Source organism: Talpa occidentalis, unplaced genomic scaffold (genome assembly GCF_014898055.3).
Source record: "Talpa occidentalis isolate TD23 unplaced genomic scaffold, MPIMG_talOcc4v2.1 talOcc4.5, whole genome shotgun sequence".
Classification (NCBI taxonomy): Eukaryota; Metazoa; Chordata; class Mammalia; order Eulipotyphla; family Talpidae; genus Talpa; species Talpa occidentalis.
The window spans coordinates 136427633-136438988 of record NW_023604861.1 but is presented as its reverse complement, the minus strand read 5'-3'; the positions used below and the strand labels follow the sequence as shown (position 1 = coordinate 136438988).

The window sequence follows — 11356 nt, the reverse complement described above, 5'->3', positions numbered from 1 at the left end:
ATTCACCTTGTGGCTTCAGTTAAACTCACAGAGGCTCCAGCAAGATGTTTCAGGCCCCACTCACTCGGGAATCAGGACAAGGCCGGCGGGTGGGGGCTACTCAACATACTACAGGTCAAAAAAGCAACAATCACAGGCCCGAGGGACAGAGTTTGGAGGCTCTGCAGCCCCCCCCCCTGCCCCCCGCAGCACACAGGCACCCTGGCGGGGGGGGGGGGGGGGGGCAGACAGCCGATCCATCAGTGGGTCCTGGAATCAATCCAATGGGTGTCACCGGGGGGAGGCAGAAGGGGCAAAGGACCAGGACTCAGGATGGGATAGAAAACACAGCAAGCCTTGTGGCTGCGAGGCGGTCTGTGGCACTCTGGGCGCCGTGTCTGCTGTCACGACGCCGGTGAGTTTCTCACTGTGGGACAGAGCATGAAGACAGAGTATGAAGAGCACGCGGGGGAGAGGGTTTTGGAAACCCAGCGAGGCAATGGGACGAAGGTGAAGAAAAAGCAGAGCCCAGGCTCAACTTTATTCTCGAAGGAAGCACTTGGTGTTCTCCGAAGCCAGCCGCGGGAGCAGGACGCAGACGAGGGGACCGGAAGGGCAGCTGCTGCGCTGAGGGTCAGCCAGAACAAAGGCTCTGATTTCAGGGGAGCTCGCTGAGCAACTGGGGAAGTGGGACAAGGAGAGGCCGGGAAGGAGACTCACCTTGGGCCATGACCTTGCTCCGACTCCAGGGAGAAAGCAGAAGCAATCAGCGGAGCGCGCTGCCACCTCCGCAGCGGGCGACCACCCTCGCCGCCCACCCTCACACGCCTGCGCTCTGCCTTCTCGCCCAGCACCTGCCGGTGCTCAGGAAGCTGTTCCCACAGTGGCAGGGCTGGTATGGGCTGAGCGGAGGGAGAAGCCCCGAGAAAGGACCAGGCACCTACATGGTCAGCAAGTTTCTCTCTAATGTCTGCCCCAGAGTCACCCCAGGCCTCCCCAGCTGCCCTTCCAGGAAGCCTGTTGCGCCAGCACGCATGGGCCAGGTTGGAGGCGGACTCGGGCAGACGGAGAGCCCGGAGCCCTCACTGCATTTTCAGAGCTGTAATGATGAATCCAGGCAACCAGGCACAAAGGGAAGCAGGGCCGGGCCGGGCAGGGGGGCAGGCAACAACCCCCAGCCACCCACAGGTCTTTGCACCCCTTGCTCGCTTGCCTCGCGCAGGCGTTCTATCTTGTAGCCCTCCTGCCTCAGTGTCCTCCTCGCTGTGCCCCGCCACCTCCGTCCTGCAAGAGCAGCATCCACACACGCCGCACCGTGCTCTGGGCCCTGGCGCCTGTCACCGTGGAAGGCGTGCAAGACCGCAGGTGTCCCTCACAGGGGCTAGCGTGCGAGGGCGCAAAAAAGCCCGATCACTTCATTTACCCTCCAAACCCCAACACAAAAGCGGAGGGGCGGCCCCTGCTCTCGGAACCCTCGGTGTTGGAGACGGGCATGGTCAGAGGCGCCTGCATGGCCGAGGGGAGCCGGCGAGAGCAGCCCGCCCAGCACCAGGAGGCTCATGGCCTGGCTCAAGGTTAGCGCCTCCTCACAGAAACCACAGAGGAGGCTTTTATAGGAGAAAACGAGACTCGAAGCGGTTCAATAAACAGCCCACAGACAGAGCTGAAAGCGAGCAGCCTGGCTCCGCAGCCAGCAGCCAGCGTCCAGATGGGCCCAGCGTCCTTGTCGACATGGAGATGCTGCTGCCAGTCTCGGAAGCCTGGCATTTCAGAGCAGTGCACCACCACAGTGGCAGGGGCTCGGTATTTAATTGTGATGTACTGTCTCCCACCTGCCACACGGAGGTACCCCCAAAGGAAGGGCGAGGAAGAGCGGGCTCTCAGGAGGCAGTCCCAAGCGCTGTCTTCCAGGGAAGGACTCCAGCCAGGCACGGCCGCAGCCCCTGGGAGGAGGCGTGGGGACCGGAGTCAGGGCACAGGAGCAGAAAAGCCCTTGGGACCGGGACCAAAAGAGGTGGAGGGTCCTCTGACACAGGCTGGGGGCGCCGCCCAGAGGACGAAGGTCTCTCTTTGGTGACTGCCTGTCTCCACTACACAACCCCAGTGTCCCAACCCCCACGAGTTTTTCCTGGAAGCAGATTCCCCTACAGACAACAGACGTGGACTCAGGGCCCATGCTGGCCCCTGCCGGCTGCAGCAGGTCGGCCTGCACAGAGAAACGGCGGTGTGGGTGCCAAGGGGAGAGTGAAGGGGAAGCTGAGGAGAAAGGGACACGCTGGAACCAGAGCCTGAAAAGAAAGGGGAGTGAGGCCTGACAACCTGGGGCCATGGACCCAGGTGCTTCTGTGGCCCATCCCTGTTCGCCGCCTCTTCCCTGACAGCCAGTCAGCAAGAAGCTGAAGTCTGTAATTTATTGTCCAAAGCGCCACCGCTCCCGCTGTGCACTAAGCAACTGTAAAGGCCCCTCCAACATCACAATATCTGAAAGTGAAGGACACACCAACGTAACCTTTCAAATTCACTCAAGGAACGGTCTTTCTTAAAAAAGATGTTCAAATGACAGTGTTTATTTATAAATGTTCCCAGGCCCGCTTGTCTCTACTGGCACTTAAACAAAAAGAGGTGTATTTAATCTTGTTCCAAGCTAAAAGGTAAATCAGTGGCTTCTATTTCTTGTTTTAAATTATATTCTCTTAGTATAAAAGTAGGTTTTAAAAACCCCAAACACACATAAATAAGCAACGCACACAACACGCCAGCACGGCCGCGCCGCGCCGCGCCGCAGACGGGAGGGGCTCCCGGCGGCCTGGCCCAGCCGGCGACAGGCGCTGCAGGACCAGCCCTCACGCTTCGCGCAGGACGACCTTCCCCTTCCCGGCAGGCGTTTCCCAATGTCAGGAACAACCACCTGGTTTACTTGATTTCAACCAGGGCAAAAGGACAACGCTTAGAGGGAGAGGTGACAGAGCACTCTGGGGGCGGGGTGGGGGACACAGCGGCTAGTTTGGGGTGGACGGACAAGTTTCAAAGTCTGACCCATGAGGCACAGGACAAACCCCCACATCGCTGCCTCTGGAGATGAATCAGGAATCATCTGGAACTTCACAGATGTGTGTGCTGACGGTGTCATGTGCCTGAGGGGCGGCCAGCACGGTGGCACCTCAGTGGAAGGGCCGCCCTTGCCTGGGTCTGGACTTGAGGTGCCCGGCTGGGCGTCGGAGGCGTTTCCTCTCTTGCCGGTGCAGCTTCTCAGCCTCTTGCTGCTTCTTCTGCTGCTCAGACTAGAAGAGAAGCGTGAGTGAGGCGTAAGGGGACAGGGAGCCCCACAGCCCTTTCGCGGCCACCAGAATGCTGAGGGCAGGAGGTGGCCACACCGCCCAGGCCGCGGGCCCAAGCCTTCCCCACTGCACACCTGGGGCATCTAACCCAGGGTGAGAGCAGCACCGACATCCCATCTGAACCCCAAAGCACAGACTGGCTTCTTAGCACGCACGACGCCAGAGATATTTTTCAAGGACACGCGCCCCTCTCCCCCGGAGGTGTGGGCACCCCCAGGTGCACGAGCTCCTGCACACGCATCTCTGTCTCTCTGCCCCTTGCCTCAGCCACACTGAGCAAGCGCTGCTGTTCCGTGAGTACACCAGACGCGCTCGCGGTCAACCCACCCACCAGGGCTGGCTTTGGGGACTTTTCCAAAAAATCAAATTCCCCTTCAGAGCCATGACCTGCGGCCCCTCCGCACGGAGAGGGGTGGGCAGACAAGGGCAGGGGCGGTTGGAGGGGTATGTGGGCTGCTGGCAGGCTGCGCCCCTCAGGCTCAGCGCCACCTGCTGCGCCGGAAGCTGACCGTTCTCCCCTCCCGCCCCAAAGCTTCCGACTGCGGCTCAGGGTTAGAGGAGGATCCACACAGACTCCGGGGGGAGGCAAGAGGTGCGGGTTTTAAAAACACACTTTTAACAATACACATGCTTGAACGTGAAGCTCCAGGACAATCTGTAGTGGGTGGAACTACAAGAAGGTAAAACGAGGAGGCGCTGCGGGGCATACGTTTTAAAAGCTGACAAGCAGCGCTGCAGGCCCCCAGGAGGCCTGCCTGCCACCTCTACTTTTTCTACGCTCCTAAAAATACTCTTTCAGGAGCATTTTACTCTTGAAGAAAAAGCCCATCACTGCCTGCTGGGATTACTCAATATTCCAAAGTTAAAGGACCGGGGAGGTGGGAACAGGGAGAGAGGAGCTGATGTCTAAGGCTGGAAGAAGATGTGTTTCTGCCATTCTAGCAGGAGCCCGAAGTGATTCTGAATCATTTTTTTCCTCATCAGCACCACGTCCAGCTCGCTGCACCCAGGTGCTGTCTCCTCGCCGGCCCAGCTCCGTCTCTGCCACTGGCCCAGCGGGAACGGGGCAGCAGCACCCCGGCTGTGCCTCCCCTCCCCACTCGCCAGCCTCCGCCAGCTGCCGGAGCACTCACCCCCTTCGAATAATCTAACCACAGACTGAGGGCTGGCGGCAAGGCCATGGCCAAGGCCGAAGCACCCTGTTTGACCCTGGCCCGCGCACGCATAGAGCAGACATCCCCCACACTGACAGGCGGGCAACCAGAAACCACAAGGGACACTGCACGCTCCCTGCAGGCCAAACAGAGTGTTGCCGGGACGGGCCAAGTCAACACACACTGACTATCCAGCAATTTGTTTCTTCATGTGGAAAAGCATCCCTAGAGAAAGTGTTTCTTACCCAAGTCACTTTGGAAAACGAGGTACTAGTTTTCCATAGTAAACAGGGCAGACAGACACTCCTAGGGTGCGTCCGTCATTGTGGACCTTTGCTTTGGTGTCCCCCCACAAAGCAGTCCCCAGGCGCGCCCAGGGCTCTGCCATACCTTCCCGAAGGCAGGAGCCGCAGAGGCGCCTGGGAGCGGCAGAGCCGCTCTGCTGAGGCCCTGCCCCAGTTAGAGACCACACTCGGCCTCCAGAGGCCGCGCCGGCCAGCCTGAACACACTTGCTCTGAAGGAGGGGCCGGCCGGGAGCTCATCTCCGAGCTGCTTCCCAGTCTCCCCTTGCTCTGTCCCTGACCCCTCTCCTAGAGCCCAGTGCGTGGGGAAGCTGACAGCACAGACCCCCCCCCTATTTTAGAGAACAGGAGGAAAACTCAAGAGTTTATCTGGATGTATCACACGTGTAGTTTAAAGATTTCTACCAAAGCCACACAAATCCCTCGATATTCTTAAATAAAATTGAGATTTAATAAATCATCAATTACCTAAATTATCAAATGATTAAACAGGCATAAGTCAAGCACTGACTTTTGTTTCCTCAAAGCCTCTGCTTGACTCAATCAACGCGGAGCGTGGACGCAGAGGCAGGGCAGGAGCGGCACCTGGGCATCCTCACCAGGGAGCGGAGCCAGCAGCACCAGAGCGACTAGAGGTGGTGAGGAGGCAGGACATGAGGCTCACCCCCCTTCCCTCCCCCCCCCGGGGAGCGCAGTCACCAAGTGACCTGCTGACTCCCCTCTGAGGCATGTGCCCATGGACTGCAGGGAACTCAAAGGGGATCTACACAGCAGCGTTTCACAACAGCCCCTCCAGAGAAAGGCCAGCAGCCCTGGAGCAAAGCGTGGCCGTATCCCCATGAGGAGATACTATTCAGCCCTGGCAAGGCTGCCCACGGGTTCACCTCGAAATCTCGCCAGGCGCACGCAGCCAGCCACACACGGGAGAACACAGCGTCTGGCCCACCTATGATACCAAACGTCCAGAACAGGCAAATCTAGACAAAAAGCAGCTGAGGCGTTGCCCGGGCGGAGGGGTGGTGGGGGGTGGGAGGTGGGGGGGAGAGCGGGGTTCGGTAGGGGTGGGCTTGTGGGGTGGCTGCTAAAGAGAACAGGGCTTCTTTTTGGGGATGAGAAGGCCCTGGAATTAGTGGCGACAGTTACATGACTCAGCAAATATACTAACAGCCCTAAATTGTACACTTTCAAAGGGTGAATTTTCATGGGTACAATTTTAGGAACTGTAGCTCAATTAAAAAAAAAAATCCTGAGGTGGTGTTTTTGGGGGAACCGACTGTGAATGAGAAAAAGTTTTTTTGAAAAATAAAACCATGCAGTTTTGCTCATGAGTTACAGGAAATATTAAAGCAGCTCATGCCCCCATAATGCATGCCAGGCGTTATTAAAGTCAGTTAGGATACGGCTCTTACAATCAGCTCAGAACAGTGACCCACTTTCTGAACCCACGGCATCCTGGAGACAGCCACGCGTGTCTTAGAGCTCACCAATGCTTGGTCCTCCAAGTTCATGGAAGCTTTAAGGATTTTTTATAGCCTCAGATGGCCAGGCTTTCCCTTCACAAGGCTGCATCTCTGGCTCCCAGGACCAGAAACCACCAGCTGGTTCCGCACCAGCAGTGCCAACTCTCCGGCCCCCCAGCCTCTGCCTTCCTGGACCCCAGAAACATGCCTGGCCCGACCAAAGACTGGCGCTGTGCTCTCAACCCGGGGTTGGGCTGGGCTACAGGGAAGGTGCTAGAACAAGGGGAAAGCTTGGGAAGGTTGTTTGGAGGTCATTGTTAGAAGTCCATTCTTCTGTGAAATAAAATATAACAAAAACAACTCACCCTCTTTAACGTGAACGTCAACTGTTTGCTGCCAACGGTGGTGTCTGATACACTCAATGTGCCACTCCTTGCTTCCAGTTTCAAACGATCCTCAAGGGTTTTACTAGAGGAAAGTGAAGAGAATGACACATTCATTCATCTTCTATTTTGATTTACCGTTTAAGACAAGTTTTAATTAGGATTGGCCACATGAAGACAAAATCCACTCGTGATAAAGACAGAACATGATTCACGTCACAGTCCGTGGCAGCATCTGGGTGCGTGCCCTCGCCCAGGCCCACTGGCTGCGCAGTAAAAGCAGTTCAGTCTTCTGAATGGCAGCGCCAAGTACTTCTACGCTGCCACTTAATCCTGTTTCTGAAGAAATTATTGCCATTGGCCACTAGGCCTCTAAAGCATTTTATATTACAATGAAACTTAAAATATTATGAAGTAAAAATGTAATAAATCAGGCATTTTCTACTTCAGCTAGGTGGGGGTTAGCGAGCATCTCAGCAACTTCACCTTCAACAGAGGAGTCAAGATAACGAAGCCCTCAGGGCCACGCCCAGGGCAGGGTGAAGCACCAGTGAGCAGGTGCTCCCTTCCCACCAGCTCCCAGACAGGGCGCATCCCGAGTGCGAACGACCGCACACATGAACGCGGCTGATCAGAGAAAACGAGCAATTTCCCTGTGGGTCTCTGGCTCAGTCCCGCTCACGGCTACCTCTCCGGGCATGTTCGTCCTTTCTATTTCTTCCTTGAATCACCCTTTACATTTTATTTCATTTCTTGTTCATATTTTCCAAGCCCTTCTAGGGTCTCTTGGTATCAGCTGTGTCCCGGCTGTGGGCTGCTGTGCCCTGCAATTCCGTGTCACCTCATCACGGACACCCCCCACGCCCCTCCCAACAGAGACGCGACGCTGGAATCCCGTGCCGACGCGCTCTGCTTCACTGCATGTTGTCACAGTGGCGTTGCATTATAAAATCTGAACACTGGCCCTTTTTGCGAATTTGGTTTGGAGGGAAAAAAAATGGAATTAAGCCTAAAATATGTACTTTCAATTTAAGTTTTAACTAGAAAAGGCTGAAGCAACATCCATGCATCCCTGTGATGAAAGTAGAAGCAAAAAGGACAGGAAGGAAAAGACAAAGAATATGCTTCTTTCTTCTATTCTGCTTCCTCTTCAAAATAAACACACTTCCTTTTTTTAACCCTCTTTTCACAAAGTAATACTGTGCTCTTTTAAACTTAATTCTAAAAAAACTGGTTAACGAAAGCGGGGGGGGGGGGAGGGGGGGGTGGGACTGTGTACAGGGGTCTGCTTTCTCCTGAAATAAGATCTTCACAACTAATTACCGAGCAGAACCAGCTCCTAAATGATCCATGAGACAGTGGTGCTCCTTTGAAATTCTGAAGCTGATGTTTGATGTTCACACAGGAGAGATTCACCTCTGGTTTATGGCCACTAGTGACTTACTAAACACACCTTCTGTGTATAATTTGAGACATAAAGTGGTTAGCATAAAAGTGGTGCTCTTTTCTAAGCAATAATGTTATTAAGAAGCACTTTTAAAGTACTTTTCATCTTCAAAGTTCTTTACAGACTAACTAATTAATCCTTTCAACATCCCTGAGACAGAAGTATTTATCCTTTATAGATGGCAAAAAGGGAGGTAGGGTGTTAAATGGCTCGCCCCAGGCCACATAAGGGTTCCAGGAGAAGACCAGGATTCCAATTTAAGAAGTGCTGGTTTCCAGGCATGTGTCAGACCCTGCTTGATTTATAAAGTTTTGTTCAGGAAATGTGTCCAGTAAGTATTCTAAGGGACAAGCTTGCACATGATAAACTGAAGGAAATTAAGACTTAGTTTAACTTTTTTTCTTTTAACCAGAATTCAGAAATGAAGTGGGAACGGTCTCCAGCACGCACGGGCATTGTCAGCCTAAGCAAATTCCCCAACCTGTTCATTTCACTTCTGTTCTTGTCTTTCATAGCCATAAACGCTGAGCTTTCCAAGCGAACAGGACTCCTGAATAACCGTGGAGCCACTGAGACAAGGTGGTACACAGAAGACACTCATTTAGGAAGAAAAAGCCTTCTCAAGCAAATTGTGGGAAATTACTACTCTTTTAAGAATGACCTTATTTCCTCCATGATAGGGTATATAAATTCTGGTTTTTGCTCAATGTACTCACGACGTGCACTTGTAAAAACTTGTTCTGTCTAGGCTACTTGGAGAGACAAGCTGAGTTTTAGAACGAGCCATGGCAGAAGATCAGACACAGGGACTGAGTGTGGAGATTTCTACATTAAAGCAAGTTCCACTTCCCCCCCTTTGAAAGTCGGCTTAGGGAATGTGGCTGTGAACCAGCACCTCCAAAGCCTGTTACCCCGGGTGGCGGCGGGGAGATGATTTAAGGAGACAGGCACCTGAACATTGCCTGCTGCAACAGGAGGACAGTGGCAGACCCCGCCCCAGCACTGCAGGGTTCTCAGCAGGGACCTCAGCCTGCACCCCCGACTCCCAGTCCTGCTTCTTTCCCAACTAGACTTCAGGTTTTTGGGGCTTCAGGGTATTTTGTAATTAAAAGTTAAAAGTTTTAGTGAAAAATCTCATTGTCACAAAAGGAACAGCTGACCAACCCTCCCTTTTGGGGAGACTGCTGAGAAGATGGTATGTGGAGAGGGAGCTGGGGGTGGATACAATATACAAAAGGCATTTATGCTAAGACAGCCTTTAGAAGAGTTAAATGTACTCTAATTAAAATAAAAAAAATCAAAAAATAAAGGAATTACCCCCCCCCCAGTCAATGTCAAGGGAATACAGAGAGAAAGGAGAAATGGATCCACACATCAGCAGCGAATTCAAGTATTTAAACTTTAAAATACGTTGTTTTAAGTGAACGGCTTTATAAACGACAAGTACCGGTAAGGCTACCAGAAACTATGTCCATGCGATGCTGCCTCAAAGCCCTGGGTCGCGCCACAGGTGGAGGACCTCATCTCTGGGCTCAGCTAAACCTGCAGGGCCTTTACCCTGCACGGGTGCGAGCAGGGGAAGCAGGCCCGGGAGGAGGCCAAGAGCTCAGAGCCTTCTGGAGGGCAACATGCTGCGTCTCTCACACCAGCCCTTTGATCCAGCAAGTTCCACCACTAGGTGATAGATTCTAGAGAAATTCCGGCACGTGTGTACATATTAGTAGCTGTGAAAAAGGCAGGAAAAGGTAAGAAGAAAAGGTAAGAGAGAAAGGTGACAAGAAATGTGAAAAAGGCAGGAAAAGGTAAGAAGAAAAGGTAAGAGAGAAAGGTGACAAGAAATAATCCAAACATGTAAACTTAGGGACATGACATAGTCCAACCCATCTGTCCTGTGACACGTGCGCAGCCGCAGGGTGGGCCTTACCAACTCGTACCCACAAAGAAGAAATTTCAAAACTTAACATCGAATGAAAAAAGCACGTTAATCAGCAATATGGCTGGAGGACGCCCTCACATCACAGAAGACTTACAACTACACCCACGTGAGTGTGGACACATACGGGAAAACGGTGCACAGCAGCTACCCGGGGGTGGGGGGGGGAGGTGGGGCAAGAGACATTTTCACCTTTTATTCTAAATTATTAATATAATGAAACATGCTTGTATTACTTGAGTAATAAAGTATTATCTTTTTTAAGTAAAAGTTTGGAATAAAATTGCTCTCAAAAACAGATCTGAAAAATGCTTAGACTGGAACAAGACCGCGCTCCTCAGCCCCTGCCGCACCCTCGCTGTCTCGAGGGGAGAACGCGCTGCCATTCGCTGGCCAGAGTCTTGCAAGCGGCGACAGCTGCAGAGGCGACAAGCCGCTCGCAGGCGCTCCTACCGCCAGGTAAAGACGACGAGTTGTTCAAAGGCGGGAAACACCTAAAAATCTTTGAATTTCCAGGACCTACCACAGATAGGCACTTCAAAGAATACGTCCACAAACCGAATGGAAAGGCCACCCAGCAGGTAGAATTTATTACTCAAGAAGAGGCACGAGGCGCAGCTATGGGGATGTGTCACTCCAGCCCGCCGCCTGAGGTCAGCTGTCTGGCAGGGCTGTGTTTAGCCCCAGACAACAGAAGAGGCTGCTGTGCCCGCCTCCGGCTGAGGCCGGCAAGCATGGCCACCCCGGCTTCTTCCTGAGTGTTCCTGATCATGCTCCCACCCCCTTTCTGAAGCTATGTCCTTACCAACCCGTCTCTGCCCCATTTCCTGCTCATGCCCCAGTAAATCCGGCTGCCCATCCAGTTCACTCTCGCCTTTCCTCGCTGCCCCTCTGCCCCTGCCGGCTAGCAGCCACACCCCCGCGCCTAGGAAACCATTCCTATCAAGCTCCCGGTTTTGACTCATTTCCCTCACCGCCAAACTTCGGGAAGAATCACCCGCACTGATGCTCACAGTATTTTTTTGTCTCCTCACTCTTGGATCCATCACAGCAGACAGGCCAAGCGCCCAAAAACCAGTCTGGGAAAGACCACTCCAGCGGCCTCCTCTGCCACGCGACACCTGGACCCGCCCAGTTCAGGCCCTTCTCGCCACACCTGCTCTTTCCAGTTCTCCTCCTAGCTTTCTGACAGCTGGTTAGTAACTCACTGTCCACCGGAGCCCTGTTACCGAGCACCTGGGACAGCCCTACGATTACATGCCTTACTTTGCACAGTCTAAAGAGGGGTACAAGAAAAATACTTGCTGATTCAAGGACTCCCTTCTTAGTCCTCACACACTTAGACTAAGCCTCCTTCCT

The 11356-nt window shown here is 53.5% G+C and overlaps 1 protein-coding gene across 2 annotated transcripts in view; it reads right to left on the bottom strand.

Annotated features, from left to right (window-relative positions):
- Positions 1-235: 235 nt before the first annotated feature.
- NOL10 (nucleolar protein 10) overlaps positions 236-11356 on the bottom strand; it is a 79600-nt gene continuing 68479 nt past the window's right edge. The window contains exons 20-21 of one of the 2 annotated variants that reach the window (XM_037528529.2): positions 6600-6702; positions 236-3260 (exon numbers count right to left, since the gene is read on the bottom strand). In XM_037528529.2, coding sequence (XP_037384426.1) covers positions 3141-3260; positions 6600-6702 — 223 coding nt within the window. In that variant the 3' untranslated portion in view covers positions 236-3140. Of the gene's footprint in view, positions 3261-4878; positions 5404-6599; positions 6703-11356 lie in introns of those variants that run through there. The other variant, XM_054701388.1, reaches the window with a different exon arrangement.